The following is a 25,664-nucleotide window of genomic DNA, read 5'->3' as shown; positions in this document are numbered from 1 at the left end:
GAGAAAGGCAGAAGCAGCAGAAGCAGCAGCAGCTACCGCAGCCGCCCCCACTGCCCCTACCACCACCTCCTCCTCCCTCTTTCGTCTCCCCAGAGGCATGGTAGCCCATAGAGAACTTGTGAACTTGTACCTCCATACCTGAGCAGTAGAACAGGATCTGAATGAGCGTATTCGTTTTAAGATGTTTGCCGTTGCTGCTTACAGGTGCGAGGGTGACATTCAAGGATTTGACACAACTGGGGACAGGGAAAAAAACAAACCTGTAAGGGAATGTCTTTCAAAGGGACTGTTTTGTTCTTTGAACCTTGTTTTGCTCATCGCCATTTCCTTGTTTTTCATTCTCCTTCTGGGTTTCTTGGCTTCTGGAAGAATGGCTGTCGGTGTGGTATATATGTGGTATTTCCATCTGCTGGCGTCTTCCTCTCCCACTTGGGTTCATTTGCTTCTCTCTCCCTCCTTACTTCTCACTGAGGAGAATCAAGGATAATTCAAATTGGTACCTCCTCTTCCCTGGCTCCTTGACAGAATAAAGTGGGTCTGGGATGGTGACAGTTCCAACGTCTCTGGGATGGTGGCTCCTGGGAGGCTTTGAGCCTGGAGCTGGGGAAAAGGAGAGGCGGGAAACAGACTTTCCCTTGTCTCTGTTAGCCTTCTTTGCTAGCTTACAGCATCTTTGATTGCTTCTACTGAGTCTCCTGCAGAATGTTCAGAGGCCATCACTGCCTGGGCAGGTGCGTCCTCATGACCCGGTGTGCATTCTGCTTGCCCTTTGTCTTACACTCTGTAAGACGTAAAATGTAGGCCAGGAAAAGAGCTTTGTAGCCAAGTCCATTGTACATCCATACTCTCCCTTCCTCTCTGTTCCTCACCCCAGATCTGTTTGCTTCACTCCAACCCGCTAAGAAAGCTTTAATCAAAAGAGAGCCATGAGCACATTTGGAAAGCATAGCTTGCTGTTCCCTGTGCCACAATTTATAGGATTTTGCATCCAGTGTGTCCTAAAATTTATTTCACCATGGGACATAGTTTACTGTGTCTTACCATTTACACATCTTCGGTTTGAGACAGGACCTTACTATGTAGATTCGACTACCTTCAAACTCAAAGTCCCCCTGCCTTATCCTGGGTGATGGGATTATAGACAGGCTCCCCATGCCTAGTTTTATACTTATCATCCAACGTACTCTAAGAACATATTTCTGTGGAAAAAAGCATATATTTTTAACCAACCTTTTAAGAATGTGTGTATCTGAGTCTCTATGCGTGGGCTGTCATAGGAAACAAAGATCAAGTGTTTTTGTTTTCCCCAGAAAGTTTCAAAGAACAGATCATGTGATGTAGTGATATAAAACTAAATGAATGTGAAAATTCACTCAGCATCTGAAATTTATCTGGGAAAAGGCACTTTTTTTTTTAACCAAAATCTTAAGGCTGTACATGTAAGTGTGAATACTTTAGAACTCCCTGGTTGCCATGGCGGTGAGCAGGCACAACATAAATAAGCTGGAAGTAGGCTTGCTGTGGCTAGCATCAGCTTACTACTGCACCAGGTGTGTGAAATGCATGACAGGGAAACTCGGTGGCTGTTTCCCCTGGAAATGACTTGATGATTTTGTATGTTTTTGGTCAATATAAAATCGCACCCAAAGAATGTAATTCCTAGAATAAGGTAGGATCACTTATAAACTTTAAAAATCTTGGGTCAGTGGGCAACTTTTGAATGATTTGAGGTTCCTTTAAGATGGTTATTTAGAGATGAAAGTTGATAGAAAGTGCTAGATCCAGATTCTCTGTCCTAGGAAGGGGGAAATATGTCAAGACTGTAAAGAATCCAGACATCTGATATCAAATTTAAGGCATCAATTCTCTTTATCTTTTCTACGCTATCCCAATGGCCTAGGGGAAGGGATGCTATATCCCTACTGGTGTCCGTCACTAGGAATCAATGGCCACCTCAGTGGGTACCATTCTCTGCGTAGTCCCAGGCCCTGGAGACGTGTCACTGCCACAGGTCTCGGCTGCTACACATTGGGAAATGAGGCATGCTCCCATTGCTGTGAGGAGTCACAGCTGCCAGGACTGAGTGAGAAGGAAAGACAGAGAGCTAGGGTTGTGCTATGGCCTCTGGTTTTCTTTTTGGTACGCAGAAGAAATGCCCTCTGCAATGGCTCCGTTTGCTGACTTAGCTTTTTGCCCCAGTGCACGCTGGTGTAAAATGAGAGAGCCATCAGACTGGAATGGATTCCGAGAGGCTGCGTTCTATAAACTCCCAGGCAAGACTTGCACCCATGTTAGCGCAGGGAAAAGGAGATTCAGCCCTGTCTGGAAAGGTTTTCCAGGAGAGTAATTCCATAGCCCTGCCTACCTTCTAAGACATAATGAGCGTCACTGTCAGCCTGCAGCCTTCATGCTGAAATGTAAACCCATTATCTCTCGCTGCATAGGCTGCTAGTACTTGGAGTTCAACCTGTGCTTGTCAGCTAGTACTAATTTGTCGACCCCCCCCCCCCCTTCTCCTTGAAGTGGAATAATCTCCTTCAGGCTTCTTAAGTTTTTCTGGGAGCCCAGAGCTAAGCTTGATATCATGGAATGTGCTGCTGTCTGTCCTGAGATGGGTGGGCAGACCCACTGAAAGGCTTCAGATTCCTAATCCCATTTACCCACCTCGGGATAAGCTTTGCATCTAAACTGTAATGTCACTAACACTGCTTCATAATTAGCGTCTCAGAACTTTGTGTCATGGTAACTCTTTGGGCCTGAAGAGGCTCCTCCTGAGTACCAGGCAAAAGTTCTCTCAAGCCGCTGTGTCCTGTCATGTCCTGTAGCTAGTGATTCACAGTAAGGATTTCTCCATGGTGAGGCTCGGCTTGACAGTTTGAGCTCTTATTTTTAGTTGTAACTACAGTATTTCTCTTCACTATTACACTTAGACTTTCATTTCCTATCTTTATCTAGGTTGGGGCTACTCTGTTTCTAAACAGTCTAGAATAGTCTAGAATGCTTTAATTTCTTTTCCTGCTCTCAGTAAACAAACTGAAGCAACTCTATAGAAACCTTGTGTTTGCATGCTAGTGCTGTGTCTGCAGGAAGGTAAGACTAGGCAGGGTAGAGATGGCAGGAGAATCAGGGACTAGATGGACCTCTTTTTGCAGTGGCATGTTTTATCTAACGATCAGGCTGGCTTCATGAGCCTCAGAAAATACATAACTCTCCCTTGAGCCTTTGCTTTTTACCTCTATATAACTACTGGAGAATTTTAGGCAGCAAATGAGCCTATTCAAAAAGTATGTGAGGGACAAGCAATCTTGTATAAGGCTTTGTCACCGTGGTGGACAACGGGTCTGGAAGGAGCTTGCTTGCACTTGTTGACTGCTATGTGTTCTTGGCTAGAATTTAGGGCTTCCCCTTACTCAGATAAAGTCAGAAACAGCTGATACATAGGACTGCCCAACACAGGGTCTCTTTCCTGAGCCTTCCCCATAGGCTCTTGTTACTTGTTTCTTCTCAGGGTGTTGAGGAGTTCCTTCACAGCAGAAGAGTGACTATTTAGGAGTCTCCTCTGTGTCTTTTGCCATCTCACCTATAGTCAGTGAAGTCTGCTACTATGCCTGCTCTATTAACTTCAGAGTTGGCCTGGGTACTAAGAGGAAGGAAAAGAAGACGAAAATCATTTCGTAAGAGTGTATGCTGGCAAGGCTGTAAACAATAAAATGTAAGTGGAGGCGAAAAGGGAGGCTCCATGCTGTGTGTTAAAATAATGCTGAGCTGTTGCATGCCTGTCCAAATTGCTGTTATGTTGGGGTTTCTAGACACAAAGTGGGAGGACAGGCTGGCTTCAAGGGAGAAGAACTCTTCAAGGAAAGGAGCTGGAATGCGGTCTAGCCAGATGCAAACCACAGGCTTCTGCAGCTCGCTTGCAAGGAGCTGCAGCTCTGACAGCTTCGGGATTTGGCAAGGGGTTGAGAAGCACATAGGCCCTGGCTAGACTAGCCCTGGCAGATGGGGGAGGGGGCTACCTGCTTTGGTGGGTGCCCGGCTCACTCCCAAGGACAGACTCCTTCCAGGTAGAACAGCATTTGGTTGGCTATAGACTCCAGGGTGCCTTTCCCTGCATCATAGCCTCTCCATCCTTTAGATATCATCAAAGAGAGAACATGAGTTTCCTAGAGGAGTTGTACCTCCCTAGGTATACTATAGAGATGGCAGCGGTAACATATAAGCTTATTTGCAGTCTCCAGAATTCTTAGTAAATAGGGTCAAGGAAGTTAACCACGTTCATGGGGCAGAGATAAGGACATGAAAACCTACCTAAACATCTTGGAGAGGCAGCCTGGGGATGTTGCCTGCATTTTGGTACCATTTATTGCAGACTTGCAAGTAGATATTTTAGACAAAAAAAAAGTGTTCTATATTAACCATACTGTCTCATACAAGCTATAGTAAGTGTATTAAAAAAAAAAAACAAGCTTGTAAGCTTTTGTATGGCTGATATGATCTGTAGATAATGTGGGTAAGGAGAATGTATGTTCTTTTCCTTTAGGTTTTAATTTTGTCTCAACTTATCCATTTAATTAACATTGTCCATCTTGTCCACTGGCTAGTTCCAAGACTCCTGATATTTCTGCCACCAGAGAAGCCTCACAGTAAAATCATTCACCCAAAACAAAAATGGAAGCAAATACATAATGTCAAATACCATCAAGTGCTGTGAAAAAGAAATAAAAAATAATAAAGGGCTAGAAATGGTTGTGATTGAAGGAAAACTTGTCTCTTGTGGTCAGTGGAAGATAGGTGGAGACAATCAAAAGAATCAGAGGAATGTCTCATTCCTATAGGAAATAATAATCACCAAGTTATTGGGTAAGTGTGTTCATAATAGTGTGTGTGTGTGTGTGTGTGTGTGTGTGTGTGTGTATGTGTGTGTGACCTCATACCCCCAGTATGTGTCATAGTTTCTCAGTTCACCTTTTTTCTTTACTGTCATGAACAGACCATTGTATCCTAGATTACAGTAAATTCTTCATTTCTCTTTTGTCTTTGAGATATGGTATCTGGTATGGTAGCTTCTTTTGAGGTTGTTGTGTATGTCCTGAGCATCTCCCCTCAAAGGACAGGTGCAGGCAGGCAGTGGGGTGTGGACTAGGTGTGGTGGGGCGATGTCTCTTCCCAGGCTGTCAAGGGTTATTGTGCTGTGCTCTGCCTACCCCCCACCCAGTAGGACAGGGAGCTTGGAATTCAATTCCACATGTTGAAAGGCAAAGTATAGATGACTGTGATTGGTGTGATCTAGGTCACCCTATGGAGGAGAGTCCATTTGGTTGCTTAACCAGGGATTGTATAAAGTTGGGAGACAGGAGAATGACCTACTGTTGCCTACCAAGTCCAGTTTTTATCTTGACATCTTTTAGGAGATCAAAGGAAGTCGCATGGCCATGATGACCACAGTGGTCACAGCCATGCCTCTGTTTGGCAGCTGGCTTTGTGGTCCAGAAATGTACCTGCAGCCTTGGGTTCTACCTTTTAAAGCTCTGCACGCATCAGCACTGAGCCCATTTGCAGACGAGCAGAGTGAGGCTTCAGCTGTGTTCCCAAAGGATGGGGTTTTGTCTAACCTAGTCCTTTATTCTGCTGCTCTCCTTAGTTGCCTGCACTCTGCTCTTTCCAATATTCTTCCTGTTCCGAGATCGGGGTGCTCCGGGGTTCGATGATACGGACTAGGCTAGGGTCCTTTGCTAGGAGAGAGAATTTGAATCCAAATAGTATCGTCTTCTTTTCTGTCCCCTCACTTTCTCTGAAGCTATCAGCAAGGCTGTTCAAGAGCCAGCTAGGAATAGAGTTGAAGACTGTCTCCTCTCTTCTGGCCAGAGGCTTTGAATTAGCTATTGTTAAGGATGTGGGCAGCGGCCCATCCGTCAGCCTTGGGGAAGTCAAGCCAGCCAGGGATTGGCTGTACCTTGACTGGAATAGGGGCATGGGCATGTCCTGGCAGCAAGCCTTAGACAAGTATTTTATTTAAATGAAATAATGCACATTTGGTTATCTTTAAGAAGCTGGACATACATCTAGAAATGATTGTCCTGAATTTTTGAGTAATCAATATAACATCTGGTCCTGTACTTTAATTGAAAGTCTGGAAGCATATACCTTGAGTGACAAGTGAAGCCTTGTGTGTGTTTTTGTGCATGTGTCCAGGTGTGCAAATGCATGCTCTTCTAACCTTCACCAGCTTTCCCCAACAAAAGGCATTGTTTTCCTTTTACAACAAACCCAGGGTCCTTCAGAGCGCTTCAGCCGTCACCATAAAATTACACTGGCCTATTCTGATCTGTGGAGTTTATTGACTGTCGCACCATTAAAAGTACTTGGTTTTCTCTAGAATGGGGAATTCAATACCTGCTAAATTGGATCGATATAAAAATTTATGAACAATGCAGTCCTTGTCGAGAAACTCTGTTACTCATGTCCATGTGATTCTCTGCGGGGGGTTTCTGCCCCAGGGATCAGGTCCGTATTTAGTGTGCACTGAAATATTCATGTGCCCTGATTAGCTGGGCTTAATTGTTGTATCCTTATCCCCTTCATGATGTGTCATTAGGGCACAGCCACCTTGAAATGTAAGCAGGGGCTCCCTGTCTATTACAGTATCATTTTGTCTGAATGTGTTTCTAAACTTCTTTGAATACCACTTAATTTTGTGTCCTTCTGAAAAGAATACAAGACAAAATTTATTTACTGGAGAATACTGTTACTAACATTTAGTAGTTATAGCTAGAGTACATTTAAAATATAAGTATAAATACCCTACTGATCAGATTTTTTTTTTTTTTTTTTTTGGTTTTTCGAGACAGGGTTTCTCTGAGTAGCCCTGGCTGTCCTGGAACTCACTTTGTAGACCAGGCTGGCCTCGAACTCAGAAATCCACCTGCCTCTGCCTCCCAAGTGCTGGGATTAAAGGCGTGCGCCACCACCGCCCGGCTAAAAAGATTTATTTATTATTATAATTAAGTACACTGTAGCTGTTTTCAGACGCACCAGAAGAGGGCGTCAGATCTCATTACGGGTGGTTGTAAGCCATCATGTGGTTGCTGGGATTTGAACTCAGGACCTTCCGAAGAGCAGTTGGTGCTCTTACCCGCTGAGCCATCTCGCCAGCCCCCAGATTTTTTTGTAGTTCAATATCTTATGGTCAAAATAAACAAAACAGCTAGTATGTAAGAGGCATAGCTGTTTGTTGGAAGATGTGGTTTTACAAGGGATCTGGGAACACTGGTGTGTCTGCCCTCACAGGTCATACCCAGACCTTGGAAAGGTGTCTCGCCACCATCGCCCTCACCTCATGGTATCTTGTTACTTCCATATTAAAAGGGCTTTCTGAGAGCTGACTTTTTTTTTTAAAGATTTATTTATTATTATAAATAAGTACACTGTAGCTGTCTTCAGACACACCAGAAGACAGCGTCAGATCTCATTACAGTGGTTTTGAGCTGCCACATGGTTGCTGGGATTTGAATTCAGCACCTCCGGAAGAGCAGTTGGTGCTCTTAACCGCTGAGCCATCTCACCAGCCTGAAAACTGACTTTTCTTTTTATTAGATATTTTCTTTATTTACATTTCAAATGTTCTCCCCTTTCCTGGTTTCCCCTCCGAAAAACCTCCTATGTCCTCCTTCCTCCCCCTACTCACCAACTCACCCTCTCCTGCTTCCTGGCCCTAGCATTCCCCTATACTGGGGCATAGAATCTTCACAGGACCAAGGGCCTCTCCTCCCATTGATGACTGTTTAGGCCATCCTCTGCTATACATATGCTGCTGGAGCCATGGGTCCCTCCATGTGTACTCTTTGGTTGGTGGTTTAATCCCTGGGAACTCTAGGGGTACTAGTTAGTTCATATTGCTGTTCCTCCTATGAGGCTGCAAACTCCTTCAGCTCCTTGGGTCCTTTCTCTAGCTCCTCCATTGGGGACCCTGTGCTCAGTCCAATGGATGGCTGTGAACATCCACATCTGTATTTGTCAGGCACTGGCAGAACCTCTCAGGAGAACTGACTTTTTTTTTTTTTTTTTGTCTTTCGAGACAAGGTTTCTCTGTGTAGCCCTGGCTGTCCTGGAACTCACTCTGTAGACCAGGCTGGCCTCGAACTCAGAAATCCACCTGCTCCTGCCTTCCAAGTGCTGGGATTAAAGGTGTGTGCCACCACAGCCCAGCTGAGAACTGACTTTTAATTGAGTTTCTACAAGTAACTCAGAGGCGATGGGCCTGTCAAGGGAATCGTCAGAGAAATTGAAAAGAGAAAGAGCTACTGCTTTCTGCATTGACTAAGGGCAGCAGGAAGTGATTTGCATGCAGTTTGAGATCTTGTAGATGATGCTTAATGAGTTTTAAGTTTCAAGACTGAACAACCTTTCTCAAAATACTACACAGCAGGTGCCCCTAGCCGGAATCCTTGCAGTAAATAGGAAGCCTCCACATGGGCCTGATTGTATCCATCTGGCTGGGAGCACTGCCCTTGTACCGGGAATTTTGTTCTTTGTGTGTCTGGATTCGAGCTCCTGTGGTGTGGACAGTCTAGGAGGGGTTGAGGGATGAAGCTGCTTTCCTGGGCACCCATCCTGGCTCCCTGCAAGGACAGCTGGGACATGCAAGGTGTTTGTGCCACCACGTTGAAGCCCAGAGGATTCCATACTCCAAACCCATCTGCCAATACTTAAGACAAGAGCATTAGAAGACAAGGAGACTCCCTGGATCCCACACCCAGCTTAGTGCCTCATCCCTGCCACTGGAAGGCTCTCTCTACTCCCTGCTCCCACCCGAGAGTACCACGGAAGTCACGTCTCTAATGCTCCTCAGAACGGATCCTCCATCCAACCACATACGCGTACATGGACATGCATGTTTAGGTGTCCCAAAGGCAAGAGAGCAGTAACACAGCAAAGCTGGAGCTTTAGTGAAGTATATGGTGGAAGTATAGGGTTCCTTAGCTCTCTGCCCTTGGGTTGTTTTCCTACCCAACCTCCATGCTTCAATTTCCTCAGTGTCCAAAGAAGAGATAACGTCTGTCTCAAAGCATTACCATATGGGAATTAAACAAGATGCTAGAAGCAGTGTATTTGATGGAATGAGATGAAGCGTGGGAAAAGAATGTCCCACCAACAGCGTGTGTCAAGCCAAGTTTAGTTACGCTTGTCTCTTACCCTTTCAACGAAGAGGTCACTGTGTGGAAGAAAGAATTGGCATTACCCATCACCTTCCCTAAGCTCAAAGTGCACATCATTAAATGGAGGACCAGGGGTAGAGTAAGGACACAGCAGAAATTCCTTTTCCCATAGTGGGACAGAAGCAGAGGCACCCTGAGAGTGAATGACCCAGCTTCCACAAAGCACTTCCTGACCCCAGCAGGCACAGGAAGAATAATGGCACCCTCAAAGTGCACCCTAGATGAGCTTTCCCCAGCAGGGCAGGAAGACCAGCACATCCTTATGTAGGAGGTACCTAGCAGAAGCCATACTGAAAAGAGATGCTGCACATGACACAGCCTTCCATCTTCATTGTGTGGAGCCTTTGGCCCTTTGATGACTAAGTTGCTCAAAGGCCCAAGTCCTAGAAAGATGAGCCGGTGTCAGATGCGGAGCCAAGCAGCCTAGACACAGGGGCTGGATGGGGATCATCATAATGCGGTGTGTCAGAGGATGCCAGGTTAGCTTTACAGAGCAGGCTTGTGTTTGCAGCTTTGTTGTTAGTAACAGCAGAGTAGAGGTCCTGAGAGGTCACTCATCACATTGTAGGGCTGATAGATTCCAAGGACATCTTAAAGAGTATGAAGCCTCTTGTCTCCTGGCTGATAATGTAAGGGGCTGCTCCTCCACTTAGTGTGGAGAAACCTCCAGGAGAGTCTGTCGGCTCAGCCCTCACTTAGGCCCTCGGGCTGGACACCTTAGCTGTCAGAGAGGTTAAGCTAGCTCGTCCTTATGGCTAGTGCTACCACGTGGAACAGACTGTCCAAAAATAACAACTGCCTAGCTTAACAATTACCTAACAGCCAAATGTCCAGGTGGTGCAGTTGTATTTCAGTGTACACAGCATGGAGAGAGTGAAGCCAGCCCAGAAATAACCTAGAGAATTCGAAGCTTTTATCTCTAGAATACATGACACTATACGCCCTAAACCCAAATGTATACAGACAGCGACAGGATTCCATGTCAGCTTTGCATAGGCTCCCTGTGAAAATTTCGCAGACAGGACTATTAGATGGCCTAGCAGGTAAAAGCACTTGCCACACAAACCTGAAAACCCAAGTTCGAACCCCAGACACCACGGTGGAAAGAGAAAACCAAACCCTGAAGGTTTTCCTCTGATTTTTGCACACACCCATGTGTGCCGTGGCATGTAGTCACCTGTCCACATGTGCACAGGCACAAATAAAATGACGATGGTAGTGGCGGTGGTAATGATGGTAATAACTTAAATAAAAATGTTAAATTTCACAGAGAACTAAGAGGCTTGACTTCAAAGCCTAGGTAAGTGGCAGAATCAAGCAGTATGCTATTGCCAGCACTGCCACCAGGTAGAAGAAGCTCCTGTGTGGCCTATGGAGGATTTAATCTGAGAAGCCACCCAGTCACTGTAAAGCTTAAAGGGGGCTGGCAGAGAGGAATGCACATGGGTGTGGGGGAGGTAGGGGACCCCTGGTGGCAGTCCTGTCCTCTCTGCCTCCTCTGAGAAATGGACAGCGATCACCTCATTTTATTCTGTCCTCTTTCTATCGAAAGGTTCTGGGCGGTGTGAACGTGGACTGAGATGGAAAAGAAAACCAGTCTTTTTAGTTATTGTGCTCTTACGTGGCTTTCTGTTGTTTCCTTAATACAAAAAAAAAATAACTCTCTTTACAAAATATTCATTGGATTAAAAGTCCTGAGAACAAATTAGAGCCGCCTGGAGCCCACGGGCATCCGTTAGAAGGCCCCTTCCAGTTTATAGCTTAGTTACAAGTCATTTCTCTTCTCGTGCATGAAAGATTCTTTTAAGTAGACTTTTTATCCATTAAAAAAAAAAAACTCCTGAAAATTACTTTCGTATACAATCTTATATGAGATAGCAGGGTGCTGTGCTATGCTTGTGGTGTCTGGTGCTAGGCAAAGCCTTAAGAAAGTGACTCCATTTTGCAATTGCACCAGCTGAGCACCAGAAGACCTACCCTTGCTCTCCTTGACCGAGCACTCTCGTGTGTGGAGCCCCATAGGGTCACAAAATTAATGCCCAGCACAAATATTTGTTAATTTAGAGGCCCATAGGTAGATCTCAGCACATTAGAAACCATGCCTGTTCATTTATATTTGTCTGTAGAGGCTACCATCGAATTCAGAAAACTCTTTGGGACCTGTCTTCCATCTGGGGTATTTTCTATTTGGAGAGGCATATGTCTGCCCTGTATACATGCTGTGGTCCAGAGAGCCAAGGGGCCAAAAAGAGTATTTGGGCACCAAGCCCAGCAGTTGCCGGAACAGTATGATCCTATTCTGGATCCTTCTGGTGGAGCTATGGTGGAGCTAGCTACTTTGCGTGTCTCCCTATGTGACATAGTTCTTGACATTGTAGAAAGGGTCAGTAGTATTCTATGTGTACTTTGTGTTTTCATCCCCTTGAGCCCTGAAGATGGCCCCAGATGTAAGAGTGTGAGTTAGGTAGGAAGTGGACCAGGTTCTCAGTTGGTCTACACACCTGTGTCTCTTAAATCACATGTCAGGCCTCAGTGTGTTTGATAATGTGGTGTATATTCTCCAAGCACCACAGGATCAGATGACACGCCAGTGTTGGTGCCATGGGACTTCAGCAACAACCCCAGCCACTGAAGGGACTGAATCTTTCTCTTCACCAAACTCAAAACAAATCTCAAAAACATTGTATAGTGGGAGCGGAGTGGTATTTGTGCTAAGAAACCATCACATAAACCTTGTATCTGAATGGCGGAGTGACCTTTTCAGAGGGGCCCTCGCCCTACACCAGACGCAAATACCACCAGATTGCTTGGCATTTCCTTTTTAAATTTCAAGCGTTCCTGGTTTCGAATCAGCGATTGATCTGTTTGTTTGTGGCCTGTGTGCAATTAAGTTAGTCACACTGCTGTTGGAGTCTAAGAGACAAAAGCTCTTTGAAGCCGCTGTCCACCTCTGACACAGCCAAGCAGGGTGCAGAAAGCCTGCCTTTCTAAAACTGAGGTGCAGTTGATCTTGAGAGCTAATAAGCTGTGTATACTGCCAGACCATGCCATCCTTTGTGAACATGTCTGTTCTCAAGGCACATTAAGTCCTAGGGGAAGCTAGAGAACGCCTGGGAGAGGAAGAATTTGTTATGACTCCATTTCTAGCTGCACAACACTGGGTGGTGGGGAGGGGTGATTGGCCTGCGATAGTCAGGCTACCAAGGGAAGGCAGGTGGCTGCAGTACCTGGGCAGGCAAAGGCTTCTGGGTGTTGCCTCTGAGGTGGACGCAGGGGCGGGTGTGTTGATGGTGTGTTGTAGTTCTCCCATCTCTGGCCTGGAGAGCCAGAGAAACCCCAGCTGGGGCAGGAGCCTGAGCAGCCAAGTCCTGTATCCCGAATGCAGAGTTCAGATTCTGTCCATAGCACTTGCCTCGCCTCCCCTCTTAAAAATCTCCTGAAGAACTTTCATTCTAGAGTCTACTAACCTGATTGAGGTGGCTGGGGAATGGGGTCTGGGTGAATGCAGGTTTGCTCTTTGGAGCACAGCGTAACAGCAAAAATCTGATTGTGTTTCTCACAATTGGTTTATAACAAGCACATACTCAGGCAGTAGAGGCTATCTGGTGAAGGAGTCCAAAGCAAGGAAATCAACAGGCCTACTAGAAGAAGAGCCAGCCAATAAAACCAGCTCTCCCTGTCTTTGTTGAGGGACAGAAGGGCTGCCTATATATTCCGCAAGCACTCCATCACTGAGCCGTATCCAGTCTTCCCCTCCCCCCTTTCTTTGACTCTATTGAACCTGTAGCTTTGTTCTTTTGTTTTAATTAATTTGTGGGGTTTTGTTTTGTTTTAGACAGGATTTCCCTGTGTAGTCCAGGTTGGTCTCCAGCTTGCCATCCTCCTGCCTCAGCCTCCTGTTCAGGCTGCAGACCTTGTCCTTTGTGTTGAATCAGGCATCCCCTTTCCAGCTGTCACTGTCAAGTCAAGTAACACAGGAAAAACACTTAGAATAAGTAGATACACTCCCTACCCAGAATTTACCATCTAATTCCGGTTCTACCCCTCAAATGAGTGGCTTTTCCCTTATGTGTAGAGTGACTGTATCGTGACCACATAACCAGCTGTGTAAGACCTAACGCATGTCTGTCGTGTGTGTCTTGAGATTATTGTGCTTCCGTTCCTGGAAGTGTCACCTTTTAGGTGACATGGCTATGCTAATCACAGGAAGAAAGGGAAGAAAATGAGCTTGTCTGACCGTGGGTCCCTTTCCTTTGCCACCACAGCTCCACTTGGCAGCCCTGGCATCGCTCAAGGGAGACATTGTAGAGCTGAATAAACGTCTGCAGCAAACAGAGCGGGAACGAGACCTCCTGGAAAAGAAGCTGGCCAAGGCGCAGGTAAGGGGCTTGGGTGGGTGATTTGTTTGTCTAACTGGTTTGTTTAAAAACAAATGTGCATGGGAGTACGTGTGTGTGTGTGTGTGTGTGTGTGTATGCATGCGTGTGTGTGTGTGTGCACGTGCATGTGTGTACGCACATGTGTGTGTGCGCGTGTGCATGTGTGTACACACATGTGTGTGCGCGTGCATGTGTGTGCGTGCATGTGCGTGTGCATGCGTGTGTGTATGCTTGTGTGTGTGCATGTGTGTGTGCATGCGTACGTGCATGTGTATGTGTGCATGTGCGTGTACATGCGTGTGCGTGTATGTGTGCGCGTGTGCATGCGTGTGCATGTGTGTGTGTGTATGTGTGTGTGTGTGTGTTTCAATACAACAAATGTGAACTTAATGAGGAAAGGCTCTAGGTGGGCTGCTAAAAATAAAGCAAAGCAAAACAGACTCAGCAGAGACTAACCGGCTTCAACAGCAAACCTATTTCCGATGGCTATGGATGATGGATATCATGGCACCTGGCAATTGGGTTCCCAGGAAGGCTATGTCCCCCACTGGTTCCCCAAATGGCAGAGAGAACAAGACTATCTCTTTTTTTTCTTTATATAAAAGGGCACTAATCCTATTTGTGAGGGATCTGCCTTCTTGAATCATGTCCCTTAACTCCTACCTCCTACTATTATCACATTGGAAACCTGTTTGTATTGAGTCTGTGGACTTGGGGCATGATACAAATGCAGTGCCTGGCATCTTCACACCCTGGCATCTTCACACCCTAGCATCTTCACACCCTACTATCTTCACACCTTAGTATCTTCACACCTAGTGTCTTCACACCCTAGCATTTTCACATCCTAGCATCTCATACCTAGCATCCTCACACCTAGCATCTTCACACCCTAGCATCTTCACACTCTAGCATCTCATACCTAGCATCCTCACACCTAGCATCTTCACATCCTAGCATCTTCACACCCTAGCATCTTCACACCTTAGCATCTTCATACCTAGCATCTTCACACCTAGCATCTTCACACCTAACATCCTCACACCTAGCATCTTCACACCTAGTATCCTCACACCCTAGCATCTTCACACCCTAGCATCTCATATCTAGTATCTTCACACCTAGTATCTCCACACCTAGAATCTTCACACCTAGAATCTTCACACCTAGAATCTCATACCTAGCATCCTCACACCTAACATCCTAACACTCTAGCATCCTCATACTTTAGCATCCTCATACCTTAGCATGCTCATACCCTAGCATCTTCACATGACTGCACACACACACACACATACACATACACACATACACACACACACACACACACGTACGTACGTCAGGAAACAGACTCTGCCTGCTGCTCCACACTGCCTTCTGTCCCAGTGTAATCTCACACTTCATTTCCCATGAGGTTAACCTCTGTGATAACTTTTGTGCTAATATTTCTTGCTTATTTACAGTTTATCACTCCAGTTTGTGTCCATAGACAGCAAGGGTTTTTTCTTTTTTAAATAAAAAAAAAAAATGAATCATTTGATTGCAGTGAACTCAAATGAAATCATGATATAGCTAGTTTAAGTCTGCAATGGGAACACTTGCCTAAACTCAAACTCCAGTATCTCAGTGAATTTCTATATAGCTAAGATGGCCATTTTAAAACCAATGGTTTCACACTTCCAGTGTTAATATGTTTTATTCACTTATCCACCTCATGAAAAATCTATGATCAAGCTGAAACTAGAAAGAAATGGCTTTATAGCCTTTCAGGATTTATGTGCCTTTTACCTATGTTTTCTCCTTCCTTGCCACACCAGACTACCCTTTCTGCTGTCTCTTTCCAAATGTCAACACTCGCACATGCACACACACACACTCACACACATACACTCACATACACACACACACACACACACACACACACACACACACACACACACACACCTGTTTACATATATTCTTCTATACATATATTCATGTATGGGCTACATTTTGCATTTCAGGGAGAACATGTGGATTTTTTTCATTACATGTTTAGGTGATCTTGATTAATATAGTTTCTAAGTGCATCTATTGTTCTGAAAATTTCATGATCTCATTTTTACTTGTGGCTAAGCCTTATTACAGTTTGCCAGGCTTAATCTTGTTCTCTTAGGAAGTCGGCATTTCCTTTAAATACTTAATATACGAAGGCTTATTCTCCATGCCTGTTTGCCATCTAATAACATGTTCTTTAAGCTTGGCGTTGCACCTGGTTAAGCACAGCTGCATGCTGGTGGCTGCATACTCATGGTATAGTGCACCCCATCCTGCCTCTCCTGCTAGCCAGAGGTGAGGTCAGATTCACATCCTGTCGCCTTGGAAAAGCTGCAAAACTGCAAAACTGCATCCTTGCAGCAGCAGACACACACTGGCTGCTGATACTTCTTAGATACTAGCAGCTGTTGGTATGTAATGTCTCGATCGGTAGCTCTCAATCTTCCCGATGCTGTGACCTTGAATACAGCTCCTCATGCTGTGGTGACCCCCAATCATAAACTCATTTTCGTTACTACTTCATAACTGTAATTTTGCTACTGTTAGGAATCTTAATATAAAGATCTGTTTTCTGATGGTCTTGGGTGACCCCTGTGAAAGGGTCATTCATCTCACCCCCCCAGATCCCCGTCGGGGTCATGACTACAGGTTGAGAAGCACTGGCACACTTAAACTAGCTATATCATGATTTTATTTGAATTCATTAGAATAAAGTGATTCTTTTTTATTCCAAAAGATTAAGCCCTTTCTGAGCATGACTTCATTACGAGCCCTCCTATCTTAGTTGAATCATCCCTAAGTTCCTGCTAGAGAAGCTTCTACTGGCTTTCCCACCTGCTGTTTGTTCAAACATGATACAAGGGCCAAGGGGGATTTAAACCTGCTCCTGAACTCAGCCATGTATTTAACCTTTGTCAAGAGGGCCCGTTGATTGGCTGAGATGCTCCGAAAGTGCTCTCTTGTTTCTAAATATTATTAAGAATGTGCACATTTAAATACATTTGAATTTCAATCGGTTGTCATTATTTTCCTCATAAAAGCTCCAGTGGTACTATGTTTAGCCAGGTGGAACCTCGGATTCCTCGCGAGTCTTCTGGCGTGTACTACACACAGCAGCTCCAGACATTCCGAGACATTCCGTGCCCTCCAAACTAGAAGTGGCCGTTCTCGAAGCAGCCACCGTTCGTCCCATCAGGCAGTGTTTCCAGATGATTGCCTGGGTACTCAACACGCTTGCTGCTTCCAGGTTACTCATGTATTGAGACTCTTTTGTAAATAGAGTCAGAAAGCAATTTTTTTTTTTTAAACTAATGTGCGTGTGCTCAATTATATATAAAGTTGAAGATAAAAATAGCTTGGGAGCTCGTTTAAAGCCCTCAGATGCAAAATTAGACCGTGGCGTTTGCTTGTTTACGTTATGTTTTATGTCTGTGTCTCCTTATACATTTAAAAATCTCCATAACTTGTCTCAGTTATGGAGATGTTATAGTTAGAATGTTCCATAATCATTCATTTGCCTTATTCCCCATTATGTATAAACAGGCCCAGAATAACAATCTCATGCTAGCTAACATAGTTATTGAGAAGTTCTTCACACACTTCCCCTTTAAGTCCTTAAGGCATTTGCAAGTAATATTCCCCAGGATTTTTATGTCAGTGTCCTCCAATTTATAACTATTACCCTTTGAACAGACTCATGGAAATATTTCTTCCAAAGTCCTTGAGTGCTGATAATAGTATGTCTGTATGTTTGTCCTGACCTTCTGGGAGTCAGTTAGCTGGACTTGCGACCTCTTCCTCATCTCCTCCTCCTCCTTGGCTGTTCTGGTGTCTCACTGTGCCGGGCATGCAGAGCTGCTGCAGGCTGTAGTAGGGACACATGTTGCTCATGTTCTCAGAGCTCTTACACAAACTAGAGCACTGGTCCTCAACCTGTGGGTTGAGACCCCTTTAGGGGTCTATATCAGATATCCTGCATATGCAGATATTCATATTACAATTCAAAGAGTAGTAAAATTATGGTTATGAAGTAGCAACAAACTAATTTAATGGCTGGGGATCACCACAACCTGAGGAACTGTATTAAAGGTAACGTCATTAGGATGGTTGAAACCACGGGGATCACCATGACCTGAGGAACTGTATTAAAGGTCACGTCATTAGGATGGTTGAGACCACCGTTCTCAACACTCACAAGTTCTCTCTTACCTTTCTCCTTTCTTCTTCCTTCCTTTGAGCTAATTCTTTTTTCTTCTCCCTTTTAATAGTTTTAGTAGATTTAGTCTTCATCATTTTGTTTGATAAATTTGTGTCCGCTGTGTATCGTTTTGGTTATGTTTGAGTTGATTATTTCAGGGAAGTGATGCATTTTGATTACGGGTATTGTTTTGCCTGCATGTGTGTATGTGCACCAACTGCATGCCCAGTGCCTGAGGTGGCCAGCAGAGGGCATTGGAGCCCCGGAGACTAGAGTTACAAATGGCCGTGAACTGCAACATGGTGCTGGAAATAGAACACTGTTCCCTGGCAGAGTAGCCAGTCCTCTTAACACCTGAGCCATCGCTCCAGTCCTGATCTTGGGGAAGCGTTTAATAAATGATGTGACTTAGTATTAGTGTTATCCCCTCGCTTAGATGTTTCCATTATTGGTATATTGTAGTCTATTTGCATATCTTTAGTATTCCATTGTTATTGTAGTCTATTTGCATATCTTTAGTATTCCCTTGTCTCAGGTTCTTTGTCTGCCTTTTTAAATATATTTTACCCAGGTTGTTTTTTAGCCCCCTTCTGTGCTTTCTGGCCTTCATTCCTTAAGTGACTTTTTCTATTTCTCATTCTGTACTGAGCTCTGTCAGCTCAGCTCAGCATTCTTCTGACTGGGAATTATGTTCACTTATGCCTATTTCTTCAGTCTTTCCTTGGTTTTAAAACAGGCTGTTGTTTAATTTTTCTCTGGGAGGAGAGGCGTTAATTCTCATGTAGACTCTTTTTATAGTTCATGGGAAGACCCTGGGGCTGTCTTTTTTCTTGTACAGGATTTGACTTCAATACTTTTGTAGGTCTTGCTTTGATGTTATATGAAAGTATAGTTTCCTTGGATTTATATTTACTTACTGACTTTCATGTATGTATGTGCTGTGCATGTGTGTATGCACACACACACACAAGGCCAGCAGAGGGTGTCAGATTCCCCTGGAGCTAGAATTAGAAGCAGTCACAAATTCTTAATGCAGGTGCTGTTTTCTGGTTTTGTTTTGTTTTGTTTTTGCTTTGTTTTGTTGTGTTGTGTTGTGTTGTTTTGTTTTAAACACTCTGAATTTCCTCTAGGCTAAAACAAGCTGACCTGAACAGCCGGCTATCCTAGGCAGACTTCCACTCTCAGGCTACCTCTCTTCCACCTCCATCAGATTCCTGAGCCATACATGAAAGCTTCCCTTCCCCAACCCATCTTCGCTGCTGGCTGAGCCCTCTGGGCCAAGCCAAGCTGCCTTGAGCAGCCTACCATCCCAGGGGGACCTCCAATCTCCTGATGTCTCCCCTCCACCCCCTTTAGACTTCTGAATCATACAGACAGGAGCATGTTGTCCTCTGAAAGGCTCCACCAAGAAGCTGAAGTAGAAAGGTGGATGGAGCTCAGGTATTCTTAAGGAAAGTAGGAGGAAGAATTGAGGGCCTTGAAGGAGATAGGAACTCCAGAGGAAGATCAACAGAGCCAACTACTTGGACCTTTGTGGTTCTCAGAGTCTGAACCACTAACCAAAGAACATACACAGGCTGGACCTAGGCCTCCCTGCACATATGTAGATGTGCAGGTCCTGAACAAAAAGCTGTCCCAAAAGCTGTTGCCTATACATGGGATATGTTCTTCTAGCTGGCCTTAGTGGGAGAGGAATCACCTAGCCTAAGAGATAGCCAGGGGGCCCCTCACCTACCCAGAAGAGAAAGGGAATGGGGAAGGGGGGGAAAGATTGAAGGGAGGGGGTGACCAGGAGGGAGGCAGTGAATAATAGGATGTAAAGTGAAAAAGTAAAAACAAAACACTCTTATTTACCACATTGAAAAAAGAACTGGGCATGTATTTATACAGCACAGTTTAAAGAACTTGAACTCAAGATAGGAGATCTCAGCAGTGTCTGAGTTGCCAGACTCAGGAGCGAGATTGATTCTGATGAGTGGAAAATGCATTAGACCTAACTGGGCTCTTTTCCAAGAGCAGTCTGCATGTGTAACTGCTCATCCCTCTCTACACCCGCTCCTTGAACTCAGGACCTGGGAGTTATGAAGGTGATTTAAGATCGTAGCCATAGGATAGCCCCTCTGAACACTTCCTGGCTCTGTGTTTCTGTTCCATTTGTGTCTGCATCTTCCCTTTCCCTCCATCTTCTCCATCCTGACCTGGTTGGATGGTGCTCAGAGGTTTTCCTTGCTCTAAACGGGAACCTTGGGAAGCAGTCTTTACAACTCTCTGCTGTGGTCCATCGTAGCCCATGATGAACGCCTCACTCTGCACACTCTGGAATCAGTGCAACCCAACCCTCCTGGTTTTACTGGTTTTCTCCCATCAGCCTCCTGGCTTTTTTATGGTTTTCCCACTTATTAGAATCCATCTCCATTTTGAGTCTGCCAACACACAGACACCACTGAGTCCTACCAGGGATGTTGGCTCATTCTCACCTAAATGTATTTTATTTTCAAAGGGAAGCTAAGGGCAAGTTCTTCAAACCGTGCTGCATAAATGCATGCTCAATTTTTCTCCCTCCAAAAACTGTGGTAATTCACAGCATTTAAAACAAACAAACAGACAAAAAAATACCAGGTTTATTTTTAAAATTTCAGCTTGCCGGGCTTGGGGCAGCGCAGACTTGTAATCATAGCTACGTGGGAGGGTGAGCTAGGAGAATTACAAGTGCAGGGTCTGCTCAAGCAACAGGAAGAGCTCCAGGTCAGCCTGGACAGCTCAGTGAGCCTCTGTCTCAAAAGATTCTAAAAAGGTCTGTGTGGACCCTCTGAGGTGTGGAGCATCTAACATTCATAGAGCCCCAGCTTCAGACCTCACCCGTCACCTCGAATGTGAGTCAGTACTCTAGCCTCAGTGTCTCAGGTCCTGGGATTACAGGCCTGTGCTGTCATGCCCAGCTTTACATGGTTACTTCCCAAGTCCATCCTATTACTATTGTGTTACTTTTACAAAGTCTACTTTCACAAAGTAATACAATAGTCAGAAAGGAAAGAGTTGAAGAGAAAATTTTCAGCCAGAGAAAAAGAAAAACATTTTCCATTTTGTTGCGGACACAGTTCAAGAAGGCTTTGGAAATTTCTAGGAAGCTCTCCTGTCTCACGAGTACAGGTGTCTTGAATCTGGTGGAAGGCTAAGGAAAGCTGGACTTAGGCTCAGTCAGCTACCTTCACATTTGACAGGCAGCCAGGCAGATGACCTTGCTCCATACCCAAGGTCAGGTGAGCTGCTGAGCAAGCCCAATAGTACTTTTTCCTCACTACAGGCTCCTCGCTACAGGATTCTCTATGACATTTGTTTGCCTGCATGTTATTTGGGTCTGAGTTTTGTTTTTAGTATATATATATATATATATATATATATATATATATAACTTAGATGATTGCTTGTGAAAGAACAAACGTGAATAACAGCATTACATTGTTTCCGCTAACCAGCTTTGATGAACTGGCATCTGCTAAATGCTGTTGTCAGATTAAGTTCTTTTAAAGACAAAGTGCTAGGATTGTAGCCCTGTAGATGAAAAAAACAGTAAAATGGTACTTAAAAACTGGTTTCCAACTTGCACTTGTCCGAAGTCCATCACCATTGGCAGTTATGATTGGTGAGATGCCCCTCCCACCCCCACCCCACTCCCACTCCTGAGTGCCATTTTTCTTTCTTCCCCCTGCAACCTTCTCAGTATTGGACTTTAAAGCATGACCATTATAATATTTATTAGGATTCGTGTGTGCAAAGACAGCACCATTTTTTCAGGGGATAGTAAAAAATAATAGAAAACTTTGCTGAGTTCCTTGGGGGCGCATTTGTGTTTAAGCAGTCTCACATAATAGCTTGTGATGGCTGGTTTTTTTTTTTTACCCCTGATGATACCAGTCACGCCCGAAAGCCACCAACTTCTATTTGCATTCGTACACCAGTCTTAAAAGTCACCTTGTGCACACTTCACTAGAGATGCCTTTCAAAGTACAAAACAAAACAAAAACCACCCTAAGATCTAGGAAAGAGAACATGAGAAAATGTCAGCCTGGCTATTCTGATTCCCCTACAAAGATGGATTTATTCTAGAAAGGATAAATGCAATGGGCTGGCTGTGCTGTGCTGTGTATCTCCGTAAATGATGCGTGCTTTGTTTTGTTTTTAACTTAGATGATTGATTGTGAAAGAACAAACATGAATAACAGCATTACATTGTTTCCAGTAACCAGCTTTGATGAACTGGCATTTGCTAAATGCCGTATCAGATTAAGTTCTTAAGAAGCTGTACCCAGCTTCTGCGAGAGCAAACGCACATGCAGTTTCTTCTGTGGCTGGAGGAAATTTCACCACGTCCAAATACTATAGTGTCATGATTAAACAAAATTGTAAACAGTAAGTGGTGGTTACCTTCAGGAGGGGAGATCCCCAGAAGAAACCCAGCATCCGTTCAATAATTATTGATAACACTGGAACTGGTTGAATAATAGTAGGTTTCCTATGCTAGGACTTTGAAATCAATCCGAAATGGAATTTTACAAATAGCCCTAGGTTTGAAGTGAGGGGCTGAGTAAGGAGCCAACAAGATAGGCCAGACCGGATTAGTTCTCTGCTGCTTTGAGGTGCGACAAATTGCTGCAAGCGTAATACAAGGGACACATCCCTCGTGTCGACAACTGAGCAGGTGCACAGACCTGTGCTTGCGCATGCATCCACGTCCAAAGGAGCAGTGTGAAGAGATGCTTCCTGTGTTGAAGTTCTCTCTCTCCCAAAAGCAAGCCCCCTGAGTTGTCACACCCTGCCCTTTAAGAAAGAAGACACATACTTTCAATGAAATGAAACAGAGATAGTATTTTCTTTGACGTACATTTTTTTCCCCTGAGATGAAGATGCACTTTGCAGCCATTTTCTTTGTTAGGTCCTCCATCCTTTCTTCTTTGCGATTAGTGTTCTGTGGTGACGTGGTGACCGCTCCAGCTCTGTGCTCCTCCATGACATATGAGTTGTCTCCCTATTCCCTGCTTGCTTTCCTCTAAGGAGGACTGTGGTCGAACTTACAATCAGAATTGGCTTACCCTGAGTACCATTAGTTGTGACCAGCCCAGCGTGACCCTGAGAAAGTGTCATCCCGTCCTGCCGTATTTTAAACGGGAGAGGTGCTGACCCCCTTTCCAGGACGGCTGAGAGGGCTAACACATTAACGACGGTATTGCGTTTTTTTTTGAGAAGCCGGTTCATAATGCTCTTAGGTTTGACAGCTGAGACAAATGTGATGATTAAAGATCAGTGGCCTCAGTGGGGTAAGGTAAAACCCAGCAAAGAGCATTAACAAAACCGTAAAGCTCCTCCGTATCACCACACTGCACAGGCCTTTCCTATGGGCCTCATATGCCCAGGCAGGGCTGGCTCATGGCTTTATTTGGGGTTGTATCAGTAGCAGAGATGTGTCTGAGATGTTTTATTTTCAGCAGTCGAAATGATGCCGTTGCTTGTTTTTTTACTTAATTTTGATCATATTTTTGTTTACATATGTGTATATGTCTGTGCACACACACATACCACAGCGTACCTGTGAAGGCCAGAGGACAACTTACAGGGCTTGGTTTTCTCTTTCCATCATGTGGCTCCCAGACATTGAACTCAGATCCTCCAACTTAGCCACAAGCACCTCCACCTTTTACACCTTCTCACTGGCCCCCTTGTTTTTATTAAACATTATTGTGCATAGCTGTAGCAATTTAGATGGCTAGATGCAGGTATTTATATGGAATTTTATTCCTCCCTCAACTTGACAGGGTTATGGTCTTGAAATGGAGCTCAGGATACATATCACATAGCAGATAGAAATCCTGGAAAAACAAAGTACTCTGATATTTAATCACAAGCTGAAAGTCTGTAGCTACGGGGGGGTGGGGGGGAATCAAGATTCCTAGTGACATTGACCTCTAGAAACGTTGAGCCAAGCCGCTGCAGCCACAGGGTCTCTGGCTTTGGCTTTCTGGTAGCATCAGTCAGAAATTGAATTTGGGATGGGTGGAGAGAGAGCCCAGAATGCAATTACTGCAATAATGCACGGAAAAAGCAGAGGCACGTTATTTCAAGCTATTTCTTGCCTTTGTCATTGGAAATGTAGCAGGCATTTGTGTCTGCTAAAGCAAATGAAATAATAATAACCAGCTGGTAAGGGTCCCATGAGAAACTCTCGTTATTCCTTCCGGGCACCTGATAAGTCATCATTGAATGACTGACAGGTAACCAGAGCTGCTAACAGAACTGCATTGCCCAGTTTCACACTGTGTGAACTTGGGTGCTTCTGTCCTCTTTAGGGATGAAGATGGAGATGTCTACATCTTCTAGCTCCTGTCTGGTACTACTGGGTAAAATCTCCTGGTGTTTATTGTGGCCCATAAGAAGCTGGGAGAGGAGGAAGGAGGGAGGTTATGGATTCAGTTCCCACGTGACTCAAACAGAATTAGAAAAACATTTTGTTGGTTTGTTGTTTTGTTCTTGTCTTTTTGTTGTTTGTTTGTTGTTTGTTTTAGCAGTGTCTGCCTGTTACCTGGGCTACAATAAATAAGTCACTTCATGTTGAGTCTGTTTTCCCATGTACAAAACAACTTATACAGTCATAGCAAGCAGTTCTAGATATCAAATATCATACCAGGAGTTCATGGAGGGGTGTGGGGGTGTGGCTATGTGTGTGGAGTGTGTATGGGGGGAGTGGGTGTATGCACATACATACTTGCTGTACCCCATCTAGGCACCCAAGTTCATTGAACCTCTGTCATCTGGAAGGTCACTACTCACCATGACTGGGAGCAGTATTGTAGGATTTATTGTGGTAAATCCTACAATAGTTCTCCATGACAAAATGGCGTGCAATTGCTCATCTCATTGGTCAGAACAGATTTACAGGGCCTATATTAGCTTCGAGGGGGAAGAAAAGCACAGGTACACTCCGGCAAAGGAGGCAGCAATCCCAGGTACTATGAAGACCCTGCTGGCTGCCTCAGAAGGGTTGCTAATGTCTGCCTTCCAGGTGGAGTCTCACTGACTGTGGGAGAGACAGGGACACCATTTGAAAAAGGATTGTATGGATGGATTTATGAAAACCTGGAAGATCTTCTAGATCTTTCATCATCGTAAACATTGTACATGAGTCACTGGGAACTTAGAAAGTCCATTTGAAATGGTTTTCAAGCAAGTGAAAATAATCCTACAATATACCAAAGCTTGTAGGACATAGCAAAACCAAGATTAAACAGGATGCTTATGATAATTTATGCCTATATTTTTAAAAGGAGAAATCTCAAAAAAGGACAAAAACAAAAACAACAACAACGAAAAAACCCAAACCATCACTGTATATCAAGATGCTAAAAAAAAAAAAAAAAAAACAGAACAAACTGAACCGAAAATAAGTATAAAGCAAGAAGTCAAGGTCAAAGCAGAAATAAATGAAACAGAGCCTAAGAACAAAGGACCCTCGAATCAAAGAGCTAGTCCTTGATGGCTAAGATAGACTCGTGGCTAGACTAAGTTAAAAAAAAAAATCAGAGATAAACAAACTGAGACTGCATTTCTGAGTTGTCACGTGTGATCACTCACTACAGATTATCACGAACAAGTAAGTGCTTTAACAACCTGTGGGACAGACTCTGCTGATTCCTGGGTGTAAGCACTGCCCAGAGATGGAACCAACATCGCCTACATGTTCTCCCCACCAACTTAAGTCCGTGTTCCTTATTCTCCAAAAACCCAGGATTCCATTAGTCCATTTGACGATAATGATCGCAGCCCCCTTCAAAGGGCTTGTCACAG

General features: G+C 44.5%; 1 protein-coding gene across 2 annotated transcripts in view; it reads left to right on the top strand.

Annotated features, from left to right (window-relative positions):
- The window catches only part of Mcc (MCC regulator of WNT signaling pathway), a 378,104-nt gene that overhangs the window by 265,022 nt on the left and 87,418 nt on the right, over positions 1–25,664 (top strand). For both annotated transcript variants that reach the window (XM_031365612.1, XM_031365613.1), the window contains one exon: positions 13,481–13,594. In XM_031365612.1, coding sequence (XP_031221472.1) covers positions 13,481–13,594 — 114 coding nt within the window. The remainder of the gene's footprint in view (positions 1–13,480; positions 13,595–25,664) is intronic.

Source organism: Mastomys coucha, unplaced genomic scaffold (assembly GCF_008632895.1).
Source record: "Mastomys coucha isolate ucsf_1 unplaced genomic scaffold, UCSF_Mcou_1 pScaffold13, whole genome shotgun sequence".
NCBI classification, from domain to species: Eukaryota; Metazoa; Chordata; class Mammalia; order Rodentia; family Muridae; genus Mastomys; species Mastomys coucha.
Note: the sequence above shows the minus strand (reverse complement) of the source record. Positions and strands in the feature narration are given on the sequence as shown.